The sequence below is a fragment of the Gracilinanus agilis genome, chromosome 3 (assembly GCF_016433145.1).
Source record: "Gracilinanus agilis isolate LMUSP501 chromosome 3, AgileGrace, whole genome shotgun sequence".
Taxonomy (NCBI): Eukaryota; Metazoa; Chordata; class Mammalia; order Didelphimorphia; family Didelphidae; genus Gracilinanus; species Gracilinanus agilis.
Genome location: NC_058132.1, coordinates 29,042,651 through 29,057,905, shown reverse-complemented (window position 1 = coordinate 29,057,905; position 15,255 = coordinate 29,042,651). Strand labels below are relative to the sequence as shown.

General features: G+C 57.1%; 4 protein-coding genes across 4 annotated transcripts in view; 2 read left to right on the top strand and 2 right to left on the bottom strand.

Annotated features, from left to right (window-relative positions):
- Positions 1–293: 293 nt before the first annotated feature.
- LOC123243036 (transmembrane immune signaling adaptor TYROBP) lies at positions 294–2,551 on the top strand. The gene is given in 7 exon segments (XM_044671207.1): positions 294–308; positions 311–378; positions 380–486; positions 974–1,000; positions 1,344–1,481; positions 1,757–1,800; positions 2,332–2,551. Coding segments are annotated over 7 exon segments (465 nt in total). The 3' UTR covers positions 2,398–2,551.
- Positions 2,552–2,849: 298 nt separating this feature from the next.
- Positions 2,850–5,865, bottom strand: HCST (hematopoietic cell signal transducer). The gene is made up of 4 exons (XM_044671208.1): positions 5,687–5,865; positions 3,433–3,456; positions 3,160–3,318; positions 2,850–3,018 (listed from the first exon to the last, which is right to left on the bottom strand). The coding sequence occupies exons 1-4, from the start codon at positions 5,727–5,729 to the stop codon at positions 2,978–2,980; spliced, it is 267 nt and encodes an 88-aa protein (XP_044527143.1). The 5' UTR covers positions 5,730–5,865; the 3' UTR covers positions 2,850–2,977.
- Positions 5,866–9,756: 3,891 nt separating this feature from the next.
- Positions 9,757–12,344, top strand: NFKBID (NFKB inhibitor delta). Its single transcript, XM_044671206.1, has 8 exons — positions 9,757–9,981; positions 10,072–10,177; positions 10,259–10,405; positions 10,648–10,699; positions 10,799–10,947; positions 11,100–11,216; positions 11,507–11,671; positions 11,946–12,344. The coding sequence occupies exons 1-8, from the start codon at positions 9,830–9,832 to the stop codon at positions 11,997–11,999; spliced, it is 942 nt and encodes a 313-aa protein (XP_044527141.1). The 5' UTR covers positions 9,757–9,829; the 3' UTR covers positions 12,000–12,344.
- Positions 12,345–13,189: 845 nt separating this feature from the next.
- The window catches only part of APLP1 (amyloid beta precursor like protein 1), a 7,342-nt gene continuing 5,276 nt past the window's right edge, over positions 13,190–15,255 (bottom strand). The window contains exons 3-9 of the mRNA XM_044668617.1: positions 14,871–14,970; positions 14,609–14,716; positions 14,432–14,458; positions 14,247–14,290; positions 14,031–14,093; positions 13,763–13,915; positions 13,190–13,624 (exon numbers count right to left, since the gene is read on the bottom strand). Of these exons, the coding sequence (XP_044524552.1) occupies positions 13,526–13,624; positions 13,763–13,915; positions 14,031–14,093; positions 14,247–14,290; positions 14,432–14,458; positions 14,609–14,716; positions 14,871–14,970 (594 nt within the window). The 3' untranslated portion in view covers positions 13,190–13,525. The remainder of the gene's footprint in view (positions 13,625–13,762; positions 13,916–14,030; positions 14,094–14,246; positions 14,291–14,431; positions 14,459–14,608; positions 14,717–14,870; positions 14,971–15,255) is intronic.

The following is a 15,255-nucleotide window of genomic DNA, read 5'->3' as shown; positions in this document are numbered from 1 at the left end:
TCTCTCTCTCTCTCTCTCTCTCTCTCTCTCTCTCTCTCTCTCTCTCTCTCTCTCTCTCTCTCTTTCTCTCTCTCACATTTCCTATCTGTCCCTCTCTCTCTCTTCCTCTGCCTTTCCCAGGGCCACCATGTTGCTGCTGGGGTAGAAGGGGGCCAGAATGGGCCCATTATGTTGAGAGCATCACAATTAAATCCTCTGGGCTCAAACCCTGACCAGTTGCCCGCATGACACACTTATGGGCTGGGAGATCTGCTATCTGGGCCCTCGAGGGGACAGAAGCTTGGGGGGACCTGATGCCTGGCTTCTCCAGCCGCCTCTCTTCCTTCCCTCTTTCCCCCGCCTCCTACTTCCTCTCTGCTCAGACTCTCTACCACACCCTGCCCTTCAGACCCCAGGCTCCAGATCCCCTTGGCCCAGACATGAGGAAAGGCAGAACTCCCACCCGTAGCCTGGCCCTAGTCCTGGCCCTGCTCCTGACCCCAGGGGGTGAGTCAGGGTTGCTTCGGGTCCCGGACAGGAAAAGCTTCCCCATAATCTCTGGCCCCAAAGCCGGGGAAGATCTGTGGCGGTTGGACTGGGGAAGGGACAGAGGGTGGGAGGCGTGGGGGGCTTCTCTCTGTATATCCTGGGGGGCCGGGGTTCCAAGGGCTAGGATTCCTGACCTCCCAAGAGCCAGGCGTTAAAGCTTTTTGGGGTACGGGTATTGGGGGTCCAGTAGGAGGGGACAGAGAGTGGTCATATGAGGAGCTAGCGTTAAAAATGTCTTCCTCCATGAGCTGAGGGGCGCTTTTTGGGACAGGGACAAGGTTGGGGTGGGACAGCTTGGACGCCTAAAGTGCTTCCTCCGTGCCTCGTCTTTTGCTGAGATTCGCCCCGTCTTTATCCCGCCATGGGCTAGGATCTGGGATCCCTGGGCTAGGACAGTCCAAGCCTCAGTCACTGCAAGTTTGCTTTTTCTGCCTCCTCCCATCAGGTTTCAACCCAGTCTGGGCCCAAAATGGTAGGAGCTTGGACCCCTTTCCTCCTCTGCTTCTCAGACCTTCCGTGAAGGACCCAGACCCCTTCCCTCCGGACTCCCTAGAATCTCTCCCCTGCTGCCTGCCCCCAGTCCGCTCCCACTGACCCCACTGCTTCCCTTTGGGTCCCCAGCGCACTTCCCAAGACCCCAGGACCCTGTACTGGGCTCTTTCCAGAAAGTCTACTCTCCGTAGCCCTCCACCCACTCCCAGGACTGGCTAACTGACTCCCGCACCTTCACAGCGACCTGCTCCTATCTCCATAGAACTTCTCCCGGCTCTCCCCCATGCCCTTCCCTGATCCCAGGGTTCCTGTGTTCTCTCCAGAATCGAGTCCCTGCCCAGCCTTGGGCCCGGGAGTCCTGGCTGGGATTGTGCTTGGAGATCTTGCTCTGACCATCCTCATTGCCCTGGCCGTTTACTGCTTGGGCCGCCTCGTGCCTTCGGGTCGGAATGCCTCCGAGGGTAAGAGATTGGCCTGGGAGGGCGATGACTAAAGGGGGTGACGGAGTGAGGGAGAGAAGATGGAACTCATTAGAGGAGCCACCTATGTGGATACTCGAGTGACCAGTGGAGAGCCTCTGGGCCTGACCGGGGAAGTGAGAGCCTTAAGTGAGGAGTGACCCAGCCTGGGGTGAAACTAAACAGTGGCTGAGGAAGTGGAGGGTGCTGGTGGCTGGTGGCTGTCTGGATCCAGGAGGCTTCATGTTTCTTCCTTCATTCTCTGTCCACACACCCAGCTTCCAAGAAACAGAGAATGACGGAGGCCGAGTCCCCCTATCAGGTAAGAGAAATCGCCTCAGACCCCGGTTCTTCTTTGAGCGTCCCCCAGGCCTTCCTGTCCGAGTTCCCCTTCCTAAGGTGGGCATCGAAGATCTCTCCACTTACAAACGGGCCATCCCCAGGCCTAGCGAGGCAGATTTGAATTCAGGAAGAGTCAGACGAAGGAAAAGCTTTGATTAAGGAAAGCAATTGGATAGCACGGAGCACAGTGGCTACCACGAAGATTCAATCGGCCACCCACGGGAGCAGGAGAATCGAGAGCTCAGTGGCCCGAGGGTGGGAGGCTGAGGGGCAGGAGAGGCAGTGCCAAAGCATTCTGGCCCACTTATGTGATCCCTGAGATTCAGTTTCTCCAAGTCTGAAGAAAGGGAGCCCTCTGGGTCATCATTGCTGAGTCCTGGACGCTTTCTAGCACTTAACAATCTCCATGGCTAAAAAGAGGAGGGGAAAGGCTGAACCTGCTCCCCCAGGGCCTCCCGGGTAGGTGTCCCCAACAAGGCCCATTGGCTAATCCCTCCTGATCTCTACCCAGGAACTCCAGGACCACAGAACGGATGTCTACAGTGACCTCACGCCCCAGCATGGATTCTATAGATGAACCTGAAGATCTCCAGTGGGGGCCCCTCACAACATCTGACTCAATGAACCCCAGAAGCTGTGACTTCAGTGCCACTAACCCTTTACTGCTCCCTTCTCTGATCTCTCTTTTCCCCTTCTACCATTCTTTCCCCAATAAACATGGAACAGAGAAATTCGTGCCGAACTTCTGGGTTCTAGGAGATAAGGCCGTGGAGATGACAGAGTCCCGAGGGCCTCCTGCAGGGTTCCTGAAGGTGATCAGAGAACAAGGGACCAGATTCCCCGATCCTGGAAGGTTTGAAGACTGAGTACAGGAAACCACAAGGTTCTAGGCTATTAAATTAAGGATACACCTGAGCCCCAGGAGAGGGACTTATGGGGACTTGGGGGTTTTAGGAGTGCCTGTGTTCCAGTCTGGACTGGGAGAGACATCTGCATTTCTAGTGAAAAATGAAACCAGTGACCTGGGAGGGAGAATGAATTCCTTTATTTCCAGAGTGAAGGTGGACTTGCCAATGGGGGTAGTTCAAGGGGAAAGTTATCCTTGGTCGGATGGGGATTCCAGGGTCCACAAGGTGGTAGTAGGGGTGCCACGGGGCTCAGCCTCTCCCGGGCATGTTCACGTAGACCTTGTTCTTCTCTGGGAAGAAAGGGTAACATCAGGGTGAGCCTGGTAGTCCATGTGTCTTCCTCCACTGGGAGAGGAGACCCTTGCTGCTCACTCTTCCTCCTTTCACAAGGAGGCAACCTTTCCATTCCTCCCAGCCTTTGGGCTTCATACCTGCCATCTGGGGAGCCCGACAGGGCCGAGCACAGACAAACACGGCACCCGCGATGAGCAAAGACAGCACCGCGTCAGCTGCCACAAGCCCAACGAGGATGGGCAGGGGCAAGGGCACAGGCAGGGGGCCACAGTTAGGATCCTGGGCTGTGGGTTCATCTGAGGCAGAGACAATCAGGGATGAGATGAGATGAGGCCAAAAGGAATAAAGCTCCCAGGAAACTGTGAGGGCATCCCTACGCCAACCCAGGGCCCCGGGTCCCTCTTTCTCACCTGGGGACATCTGTGCAGCAGCCACTTGGAGGAAGGGAGGAGAGACCATCAGGAGGGTGGTTCAGGGATTCAGAAATCCAGACACAAACCCAGAAAGGAATATGGAGAATATTAGATCTAAAGTTGGAAGGGACCCTGGAAATCATCTCATCCTACTCCTTCATTTGGCACATGAAAAGATTGAGGTTTAGAGAGTTTAAGAGACTTGGCCAAGGTCACAAAGCCAGAGTCAGGTAGAATTTGAACCCAGGTCTTTTTGCCTTTGAGTACAGCACTGTATCCATCACCCCTGACCCATTTTACAGAGAAGGCAATTGAAGCCTGGAGAGGTTAGATTTGCCAGGGTTTAGTGGCAAAATCAAGATTTGAATTCAAGTCTTAGGACACCAAGTTTAGCATGTCTGCTGCCCTGTGAATTCCAGATTCTGAGAAACAAGGCCATTGAACTACACATCTTAGGGAGAGAGAGGAGGGGAAAAGAGGAGAAAGATGGAGAGAAAAGGAGAGGAAGAGAGAGAGGAGTGAGAGGGAGAAAGAGAGTGAGAGGGAAGTCAAGAACAGAGAAGAGGGAGAGGGAGAGATATGGGAAGGAATGGGGAGGTGGGGAGAGAAAGAGAGAAGGGAGGGAAGCAGAGAGAGAGAGAAGGAGGAAGATGGGGAAGGAGAAGGCGGAGAGGGAGGAAAGAAGGAGATGGAGAGAAAAGGAGAGGAAGAGGAGAGAGAGGAGTGAGAGGGCGAAAGAGGAGAGTGAGAGGAAAGGAGAGAGGGAGGTCAAGAACAGAGAAGAGGGAGAGATGGAGGAGGTGGGGAGAGAAAGAGAAAAGGGAGGAGAGAAGAGAGAGAGAGGAGAGAGGGAGGCAAAGAGAGAGGAGGAGGAGGAGGAAAGGGGGAGGGAGGGAGATGGGGAGAGAGAAGAGGGAGAGGGAGGAAAGAGAGGGAAGGGGAGAAAGGAGGAGGAGAAACAGTTTAATAACTATTAAGTTCCTATATTGTATGCAGGGCTCTGTGTTGGGGATATAAAAATAGTTCTGACATATAAAAGAGCTTACGATCTAATGAGATGAGGATGAGGGAAAAGAAATATATACAAATACAGATGGTATAAAAGAGAATGACATAAAGGCACAGGGAAGGCCAAACTGAAAGTGCGGAGAGGTTTATAGGCAGCTAGGTAGTGCAGTGGTTAGAATGATCAACCTGGAGTCAAGAACATCTGAGTTTAAGTCCATTGTCAGTCAAGTATTTACTTACTAGCTGTGTGACCCTGGGCAAGTCACTTAAACATTCTCTGGCTCAATTTCCATATCTGTAAAATGGGGATAATAATAGCACCCATTTCCCAGAGCTGTCGGGAGGATACTCTTTATAAAGTGATTCATAATATTCTCTAAATGTTAGCTAGTAAAGGAAAGGGAAATGGGAGAAGCGGAGACCTGTCCAGAGCTTATTGAGATGGTGCAGGGGGAATGAGGAGAAGAGGAGAGATGGTGCAGAGGTGGAACAGACAGTCATCAGTTTAGCACTAAAGATGCCTCAGAAGTCAGCTAGTCCAACCCCTTCATTTTTAAAATGAAGAAAAATATGTGGAAATTGGTTATTACACGCAATCGGCAAATAAATAAATGAATAAACAAATAAATAATAAATAAATGAACAAACAAACGAATAAATAAAATGACAAAATGAAGAAACAGGTTCATTAGGGGGAAATGACTTGCCTAAAGCCCTCACTAAGTGGGACTTGTACACTCGTCTTCTGAATCTAAAGCTAGTGATCCTCCCCGTGTCCCACTGCCCACCACTGTCTCTCTCCAGGACTGGATCATTGATTGAATAAGACATGAACATAAGGAAAGAACCCAAAGAGTCAAGATCAACATGGTGCCACCACCTACAAAATGAAGTCAGAAGGCATGGCTTTGGGCAGGGGAGGGTGGGGAAGAACCCAGGAGCTGGATCTTTTAGGGAGAGAGAAAGAGAAAGAGAGAAAGGAGAGGATGGGAGGGAGGGAAAGAACTGGAAGTGGTGATGAGAGAGAAGGACCTAAAGAGTCACTAGAAGAGGAAAAGAGTAAGAGAAATTGAGAAGAGAGATGAGAAACCCGCAGAGACCCAAGGAAGGGAAGCATGGAGACGGCACCCCTATTCCAGAGAGAAAGAAGAAACCACAAGCCAGCAAGTTCCCTTGCTGGGCCCAGCCCGGGGCTTCGCTTTCTTTGGCTTGAGTTGGAGGGGAGGGGAATGGGACCACTGACCTGTGAGGAGACCCAAGAGCAGGGTGGGAACCTGGGGACTCATGCTAACAGGCTGAGATCTCTCAGGGTTCTGGGGTCCCAGAAGAGAAGACAGGAGCAATAGGTGTGGCGGCCAGTTAAGAAGATGGCATAGGTCAGCAGCAACCTAGCTTCCTGGCCCCAGCAAGATGGAGGGGGAGTTTTCTAGGGGGAGGAAAAGGGCGGGGAAGTAAAAGGGGTGAGGCCCCCTGGGCCGCGGGAGGGCGCTTGGGAGCTGGCTTTGTGGGTTCCGAAGCCAGTATCCCGTAGGGTGGCATAAAAAAACTGGGAGACAAGCTTAGGTGTCCCACAGAGACTGGCAGGCACTGGGAAACAGGACTCAGGGGTGTCTGAAAGGGTTGTGACTGGGAAATGAGACACTGGATCTCTGGATCCACCCGGGACCCCCACTGGAAGGGTTTGAGACAAGATCCGTAGGTCGTCAGGGGAGCTGGGTCACAGGCATCCCGGAGCTTCAAGGGTCGGGGCTAGGTGGCAGCCCGCCTAGGTCTCCTGAGGAACAGCGGCTCAGAGGCAGGATGCTCGAGGCTCCAGAGGGCTCGGGTTCAAGGAGGCTTGGAGCCCCCCCTCCAAAAAAAAAAACACCTTATAAATCGTGGTCGGGCCCAGGGGTGGGAGAAGTGGTAGAAAAGGGGTGTCTGGAAGCCTCAGCTGCTTCAAGGGAAACGGAGCCCCGGGGCAGCATCAGGAGCAATGGCCGAGCGAAGGCAGACTTAGAATGATCCCAAAGGGGGAGGGCCGGGCACAGGAGCTTTTTGCCGGCAGGGGCTGCCTAGCCCGGCACTCCACGTGTTCACTGAGGCGTGGTAGAGTGGAGGAGGCTCCCTGGAGAGAGGCAGCAGGGTCCCCGGACCCTGACGCCCGACCAATGGTCCGGAAGACACCGAGTACACCCCATGCCTCCCAGACCCATGGAGGCTCTGCCTGTCAGGGACTCCCGGGGCCGCCCCAAAGGCGGGGCGAGGGCGGGACTGGGCCAGGATTTAAAGCGCCCGCGCGGGCCCGGTCGAGAATCGGGGAACAGCTCCGGCTCCCCGGATAGAGGAGAGGCTGGCGCAGCGCCGAAGCCGGGGTGGCCCGGGGGCCCCGCCACCAGCGCCCCGGAATTCTAAAGGTAATTTTCTCCAGGACTGGGGAGTGGGGTGGGGGGCCGGGACGGGATCCAGATGTCTGGTATCCGAGGCCTGGGATGCCATTGGCCAGTATGAGATACCTGGATGGGGTGGGGGAAGGGGACATCGGGCTGCGGGGGGCCTCTGAGCCCTTGAGGGAGAGGCAGGTCAAGAAGCATTTTATCCTCAAACTGAAACCCCTAGTCTAGGACAGGCAGACTAGACTAGAGCAAGGGTTAAGGATTCCCTGTCCCAAGGCGCCTCGCTGAGCTGCTGGTGGGACTAGGGATCTTGGAGGATCAGAGCTGGGGTAAGGGGCCGGGAGCTGGAACCCAGAGCCCCGAGAGGTAGAGAAAGAGGTGGGGAACGTGGTTGTGTGACTCCGGAATCCCAGAGTGCTCGAGCTGTGTGGGATTTGGGACTCCTGGGTCCTGGAAAGTAAGGGATGATGATAGCCTGCAGAAAAGGAAGATTCAAGCCGGAGAAATCTCCATCCCTGAGCCCCGTAGGGTCAGAGTAGAGAGGCACGGGACCCCGGGGTGCTGAAGGGTCAAGGATGGAAGGCATTGGGACGACCCGGGATCTGAGAGTCAAAGCAAGGGCCGGGAAGGGGCATTCCAGGGTCTTGGATAGTCAGAGTTGACGGAGTGGTTGGAGGGATTCCTGAGTCTCCGAGGGGGTGGGGGGGGGGGGGGGCGAGAGGGGGGAGATGGGTGTCGGGTTCCGGGACAGGGCGTGCCTGGGACCCTCCTAGCCCTGGGAGTTCCCCCGCCCGCCTCTAGGGACTTGGGGCCGAGCAGGGATTCCCCTTACGCGGGGATTCCGTGGTCACTACGCTTGACTGCCCTCCCCACCCCTCACCCTTCCCTCATCGGGCTGGACACCTGGGTCCCCAGGGAGGGATGGTGGCAGATGGAAGATTCCCTAGCGCAGGGGTGACGGTAGAGTGACGTCATCGCGTTCTTTCCGGACTCCTTTCCGAAACCGTCCGCCCCCACTTTAACCCTTCCTCCGCCTGACCCTAGGGAGCAACGAGGGGGAGGGAGGAGGGCCACAGAATTGAGCCTGGATCTCCCCGCATTGGGGGAAGAGCTGAATTCCTGGGTGCTCGGATGCTCTAAGGGACAAAGCCTGGACAACTGAGTACCCGAGGGCTGGATGCCTGGTTCATAGATTCTCCCCCGGGCGTTTAGAGATCATCCAGTCCCATCCTCTTACCTTGAGAAGGAGATTTAAGACCAGACCTAGAAGGCGGGAATCCCGACCTCCGACCCGAGCCTGTTTTCCAGGCAGTCTAATTCCTAGAGAGCGGGATCTTTGTCTCGGCATCCTCCGAGTCCGGTGCTAGGCCTGACCACGAATCAAGAAAAGCTGGGGGAGCTGACCTGGCGAGAGGCAGCTTTCCCTGAGAGTCAGGGAGAGGCTGAGAGGTTCGGAAGGCCTCTCGGGTGTGGAAGCTACTTAAGGTTCCTTCCCGAGTTTCCGATGGGGGGTGCTGAGACTGGGGGACAGGGGGCCTCTAGGCGTCGCGGGACAGGAGATCATGGGTCCCTGAGGAGGAGGCTGGAGGGGATTGATGCTCGGGCGCCCCAGAAATCAAGGTTTTGGGGACCTGAGATTGAATCCCAAAGGAGTGACAGGACGCAAGCAGAAGTCAAGGTTCAGGGGGCCGGGGCTGGGTGTAGGATCCCCGGAAAGGAGATGTGCGCCGGGACACTGGATAAATGTTAGGCCGCCCCCACCTCTCCACCCCGGGTTTCCAAGACGTGGGAAACTGCGGGGGGTGGGTGGGTGGGTGGGGGAGTCCCCACGTGGGGAACGCTGCTCCCGTTTTCCGTGAGAGCAGCAGGGAAGAGGAGGGGGAGGACCCCTCACCCCCACCCCAGAGCCTGGACCTCAGATAACCCTCCCCCTAACTCTCCTCAGTGAGCCGGGGAGAGCGCAGCCACTGCCCATCTCAGACCGTGAAGAAACTGTTGGAGGCTCAAAGGCGGCGACGGCAACCTGACACCAACTACCAGCCTCCGGTAAGGTGGGAGAGGCTCCAAACTACATTTCCCAGCAGGACTAGCGGCCTCCGACTGGCATCGGGATTCTACTGGGCTCCACGGTCCACTGGGAGATGTAGTCCATCATCCCTCCGGGCCCCTGGAGTGGGTGGGATGGAGTGGGACGGGAGGAAGCGGGGCCTCCACGTTGAACCTGACCTTTCCCTCTTCCCTCTTTAACCAGGGGCCGGTCTCCACGACCTCTGCAAATGAGACGGAGCCAGGTGAGTCTGAAGACGAAAAAATGACCCCATTTTCCAGCCCCCACCCCAGCATCCTGACTTCCAGCCCCAAGGCCAGGCTGAATTGCGCTTTGTTTCTGATCCCTTCTTCCCTGCAGGTCTTCCATGCCCATTTCCGGGGGGCCAGGAAGTCCAGGTGGCTGGCCTCGGGGGGCCGTCTGCACCCCCAGCTCAAGCCACAGGGTGGGACCTGGAAGCCCAAGCCCTGTACTCGGACTGCCACTACCACTGCGCAGCCTCCGCGGAAGCTTTCTACCCAGCCGGCCTCTTCCCAGTCACAGAACCTGGAGGGTTGACTTCCTTCCCTCCCCTCCTGGAGGTGAGGCCCCCAGAGCCCGGGAGAGTTTTCCAGGCTCAAGAGCTGACCTGTCCGGTCCTCTCTTTCCCTGGCCTTCCCCCTCCCCATTTAAACTCCACCCACCCATGACCAAATTAAAATGCTTAGAAAGGAAAGGAGGAAATGGTGATTCACTTTGTGGAATGGATGATTCATTTTAAGGAAAGATCAATCTTTTTATAGAAGGGCCCCATCTTCCATCCGTGCAACCCCCCCCCCCATTTCCTCTTTAGGCCTTGGTATCCCAGCCCCCTCCCCCATTTGGGCCTGGGTTCCAAAGCCCCAGCCCCTCCTGTTCAAAGCTGGCTTTATTCCATTCCCTCTCCCTGCCCACCCAGAGCCCTGTGGATGCCACTGGAACATATATGGAGCCAACCCCTCCTCCAGCTGGCCCCTGGGGGGTCCCAGGGCCCCCTCAGCTCCTGGCACCACAAGGGGCTTCGCTGGATGCTGCCAGGGCTGAGGTTCATGCCCTGGGACTACAACGACTGCTGACTCAGGACGAGGAGGGGGACACGTGAGTTTGGTGATGGTGGTCTGGGAAATTTGGAGAAGGCCAGGAAAGAGGTCTGACCCTCAGTTCATCACTGTCCCCTCCCCACCCTAGGCTCCTGCACCTGTTTGCTGCCCAAGGCCTGCGCTGGTCAGCCTATGCCGCCGCTGAGGTCCTGCAGGGCTGTGGACAGCTGGACATCCGGGAACACAAAGGAAAGGTGAGGGGGCAGAGCAGTGGATCCAGGCTCCAGAAGGCTGGTATGCCCCAGGCCAACATTCAAACACCTTTTCCCCTGCAGACGCCACTCCTTGTAGCAGCTGCAGCCAACCAGCCACTGATCGTCCAAGATCTGTTGACCCTGGGGGCTGAGCCCAATGCCACTGACCACCATGGACGGACCATCCTTCATCTGGCTGCCACCTATGGCCTGCCTGGGGTCCTCACGGTGAGAGGGGCTCGGGGAGATTGGCCGACGGTATCCCCAGCAGACAGGGGACAGAAGCTGAAGCTAGGATACCTGGGAATCTGAGTGGGCTGGGGCCAGAGGTTTGGAAGAGATCAGGACTCTAGGACCTCAGGGTGTCTGAGGTCCTAGAGAGAGAATGAGTTATGAAGGCTGTATGGGGTCTGGAGACCCAACTCTCAGGGAAGCTGGCTGACTGTAACTGATCCCATCCCTCCCTCCAGGCTGTGTTTAATTCAGGGATTCGGGTGAACTTGGAGACCAGGGACTTTGAGGGTGAGTCCTATGTGGATGGGGGCTGTCTGGACAAATCACTGGGGAGTCCCTCAGAGACTGTCAAAAGTCATGGCTCCTGTGGATTTTTACTCCCCCCAGGCCTCACCCCTCTCCATGCTGCTGTTCTCTCCCTCAATGAGGCCACCCAGCAGCCTGCTTGCAGCCCCAGGACAATGACTGTCCCAGCCCGGGACAGACTGGCCTGTGTCCAGATGCTGTTACAAATGGGGGCTGACCATACCAGCCAGGTGGGCAGGGTCCCTGAGGAGGTGTGTGGATGGGTGGATGGGTGGACACATCAGTGCCTGAGAACACAGGAAGGGAGTCCTAAAACCTCAGTTCCTGTGCTTAGAGAAGCCGGTAGGCTGATGCTCCAGCCCTCACTGTCCCCTTTCTCCAGGAATTCAAGAGTAACAAAACTGTTCTGCACCTGGCCGTCCAAGGGGGCAATCTCTCCCTTGTCCAGATGTTGCTGGACCTGCCTAATGAGGACCCAAGGGCCTTTGTGAACATGAAGGTAGGAGCCTGGGCCAAGACCTTGGGAGAAGGGATCAGAGAGGACAGGCACAGAGCAGAAGGGGTGCTCCTGGGGGTGGAGATAAAGGAAGAGGGTTCAGGAAGCTCTGGGAGGGTTTTTTGGTCCCAGAACCCAGTTGGTCCTTAGGACATTTCAAGGTATAGTCAAAGAGACTTTTCCCCAGTGAAGAGCTGGAAATAGGTTTTGGCAGGGAGGGAAGTGATGTCACACAGCAAGGTCAGGACTCAGATCTCCCTCTTCATCACCCTCCACCCCTTGGTCCCCACCAGGCCCATGGGAACACGGCCTTGCATATGGCGGCCGCACTGCCCCCAGGATCCTTGCAGGAGCCCATCATTCGTGGGCTTCTGGCGGCTGGGGCAGATCCTGCCCTGCGAAATCTGGAAAATGAGCAGCCTGCCCATCTGCTGGGACCCGGACCAGCCTCAGAAGCAGTAAGGACAGCAGCCCCTGGCCCCTCTACATAACTAGAATTGACCCATGGGCCTCCCCTATTTGCTTTTCCCTCCCAGATCTCCACCCCTGATTACTACTGACCATTGGCCTCACCCCTTTTCCTTTTCCCATCCTGCCCTTGACCTCTGGTGGCTGCTCTCTGTCCTTCGAACCCTGACTTAGCCCTCTGCCCCAAGACTACCCCTAACTGCCCTCTGCTCCCTTCAGAGCTCTCCCCCATGACCCACCCTGGTCTCTGTCTTGTCTTTCCAGCTGAGGCAGTTGTTGAAGAGAAGCCGGGCCCTCCCTCTGGCCTCGTCCTCATAGGACTCTGGGCCCATACCTGGACTGATTCTCCAGTCCACATTCGTCCAACCTCTCCTGTCCCTGAGGGACAACCAAGCCGTATGCTTATGTATGCAAATCTATGATAATTTATTTGGACCCCCATTGGCCATTTCTCCCTGCCCCCCTGTCCTGGGGAGTCTTACATTAAAACTCCCCTGATGTCCACAGCCCTTGGTGGGGGTGAACTGCTGGGGAAGCAGTGGGGGAGGGGAGTGTGTGATGATTTCTGTGAAATCGAAGCCCCCCCCCCAACTTGTTTCTGTGAAACAGATTTAGCCCCAGATATCTCACCCAACCCTCCTGCCCTTCAATTAAATTTGATTCGGACCCTATACCGTCTTCTCTTGTCCTTGAGGTGGAGAATAACCTAGGGGCCTGGATTTGGGGGTCTGACTACTGGTAGGAAAGTATGGAGGCAGAGCCCCTCAGGCACAGCATCCCACAGGGACCCAGGGAGGGAAACTGAGGCACAAAGTAGATAAGCACCTGATGTAAGGCCACCCAGTAAGGAACGATGCTGAAGTCTGGGGCCCCGGGTTCCCACACCAGGGGATGGTCTCTCGTGCTAGGATGTGGGCTTGGGCACTCTTCAGAAGGGAGGCAGCCCCCTCCCCAAACTTGGCTCCCATCTGTGAAGAGGCCAGGAGGTTTCCCTGGGTTCCTAGCTGTGCGAAGGGCCCCTGCCTCCTACCAGGGCCATGCCTTGATTTCTCAATTTCACACACACATATGTAGAAGCCACTCTGACACTCCTGCTGGTGAATGCCACCCCCCCAACTTCTAGAGCTGGTCCAGATCTCGGCTCTTCTTGCAAACAGTCCACACACACTAGCCTTGGCACACGGGGGTGGGCTGGAGGTGTCTAGGGCAGAGCCGGGGACCCTCAGGCAGATCACCTCCCACCCTGGCCCTCTCTAAAGTGGCAGCAGCTTAGGCTGGTTTTGTTTCCACGCGGATCTCTAGGCTGCCCTCCATGCCCTCCACCGCCCCCATATCTAGCTGGCTGCCCAAGGGGAAGGGGGGGTGTCTAAGCATCCAGCTGGCACCTACGAGGCACCAGGCTTCACTGTGCTGAGCGCTTTATGAAAATCATCTCGTTTGACCATTCCATGGGGGAATCCCCATCCCAGCCCCCATCTGTGCCTGGCCAAGAGAGACGGACGGGGCAGTTGGACAGGGAAGGTTTATTGAGTCATTAGTTTCACTGGGACACAAGATAGGAGACACGGAGTGGGAGCCCTGGGGTGGAGTGGGGCAGCTTTTCTGCACCCAATTAACTTAGAAAATAAATTAGGGGAGGAGATGGGGAGCCGCAGGCTTAGGGGTGCTCTAAGGTCAGAGAGCAGGAGTTTTAGGGCCCAGAGGGTCAGAGGTTGGGGGTTTAAGGGTCCCCCAAAGGCAGGGACTGGGGGCTTGGGGATCCTTCTGGGTCAGAGGTTGGGGGTTTGGGGATTCCCCAGAATTAGGGTTTGGGGACTCGGGGGTTGGGGGGAGGGTCCGGTCCCTCAGGGTCGCTCCTCCAGGAACCGATAGGTCGGGTTCTCATACCCATGTCTCTGAAGCTCCCGGAGCTGCTGCTCCTCCAGGCTCAGCATCGGGTCCACCTAGGACCGGGAATGGAATGAGGAGAGTGAAATTCTTGAGCCCTGGACATCCCTGAGCGACCCCCGGACTCTCGCACCCTTCATCTCCCATAATCCCTCCATCCCCCCGAGTCCCAGTCCCAGGGTGAGTGGGCTCACCTCCACCACCCCATGGCTGATGGCCCCGTAAGGTCGCCTCCTCCGGGCCACCAGCAGAGACAGGACGACGACAGCAGCCACGGCCACTGCCACCACCAGGAGCCCCGCCACAGCCCCGCGGGCCACACCTGTCCCTGCGCCCATTCCCGGCTCCTGTGGGAGAAACCAGAATCACAGCCTGACCTGGCCCCACGCGGATCCCCGGAGTGTCAGGAGATGCGATCTCAGACCTCCGACCCCCGCAATCGGGGTCCCAAACCAGACTCACCAGCTCATCTCTCTGGATCTCAGGAGAACGGAATGGGAGACCCCGAGGGACGGAGACATTCACCTGGGGGAAAGGAGAGGCGCAGAAGCGACTCAGGGGTCCCCTTCTTCCAGCCCCTCACCCCCAAGCCGTCCAGGATCCTGGCTCCAGCCTCCCCCCCGCTCGGAGAAGCCCGCCGGGGACCCTCAGCCGGGTCAGGCGTTGGCAGCTGCTCACCTTGTGCTCCTGAAGTCGCTCCGCTCCATCCCCTTCGCTGGACCCTGCACCCAAGAAACCCTCCCTTAGATTCCGGCTGGGCCCGCGCCCGTCCCCTTGAGCTCCTCCCCTCAGACCCCAATAATTCTCAAGGCCTTGGCGGCACCCCCTGTCGCAGAGAGAAGACATCGTGGCCTTCCACTCACCTTTAAGCGGCATCGTTGCACCCATGTCTGCGGGGGTTGATGGGGAGAAGGAGAGAGAAAGGTGAGAGATCAGAGAACGAGGCAGGAGTTGTCCTGACTCACCGGTGGGACCCGTTTGCCCCAGGAGCCCCTGGCCCAGCCCCCGGCCGCCCTCTCCTCCCCATCAGGGAGGTTCACCTTCGTCCGCAGCAGGTGGCAGGGGGCCACCCCCATCCTCACTGCTGCCCCCTGGGGGAGGCGCCTCCAGCTCCCCGGGACCAACATGCTCGGCCCGCAGCAGATCCTCTGCAGGGGACCAAAACAAAACACGCTGAAGGGCTGCGGAGAGACCCTGACGCTGTCCCCTCCCCAGGGATGGGGAGGGACGGTGTAGGTCAGGATTCGGTATTTGGGGACTGGCTGGAGGGGAGAGTGGAGGGTTAAGAGCAGGGGGACCCACGGATTTGAGGCTGCAGCTCCCGGGCCAGGCGTGGGTTCTGCTCCAGCAGCCCCAGGCTTTGATTCATGCGCTCCTCGATCACCTGGAGGTGGGTCTGCACCTGGGGTTTAGAAAGGAGGGGGTGTTGGACTTTGTCCCCACCACCAGGGAACACACAGGATGGGGACCAGAAACAAGGAGCAGCTGGCTGGCTCAGGGGATAGAGCGCCAGGCCCAGAGATGAGAGGTCCTGGGTTCAATTCTAATCTCAGACACTTCCTAGCCGGGTGACCCTGGGCAAGTCACTTGACCCCCACTGCCATACATAGCATTGCTTCTCGGATGGAAGGTAAGGGTTAAGAGAGAGAGAGAGAGAGAGAGAGAGAGAGAGAGAGAGAGAGAGAGA

What these genes read in the sequence shown, in the direction of transcription:
- HCST (XM_044671208.1), bottom strand. Translation starts at nt 5,729, where the DNA reads ATGAGTCCCCAGGTTCCCACCCTGCTCTTGGGTCTCCTCACAG. An exon ending in TGCTGCACAGATGTCCCCAG is followed by an intron (nt 3,319 to 3,432) that starts GTGAGAAAGAGG and finishes TCTCTGCCTCAG; the next exon opens with ATGAACCCACAGCCCAGGAT. An exon ending in TCGGGCTCCCCAGATGGCAG is followed by an intron (nt 3,019 to 3,159) that starts GTATGAAGCCCA and finishes CTTTCTTCCCAG; the next exon opens with AGAAGAACAAGGTCTACGTG.
- NFKBID (XM_044671206.1), top strand. Translation starts at nt 9,830, where the DNA reads ATGGAGCCAACCCCTCCTCCAGCTGGCCCCTGGGGGGTCCCAGGGCCC. An exon ending in GCCTGCCTGGGGTCCTCACG is followed by an intron (nt 10,406 to 10,647) that starts GTGAGAGGGGCT and finishes CCCTCCCTCCAG; the next exon opens with GCTGTGTTTAATTCAGGGAT. An exon ending in GGAGACCAGGGACTTTGAGG is followed by an intron (nt 10,700 to 10,798) that starts GTGAGTCCTATG and finishes TACTCCCCCCAG; the next exon opens with GCCTCACCCCTCTCCATGCT.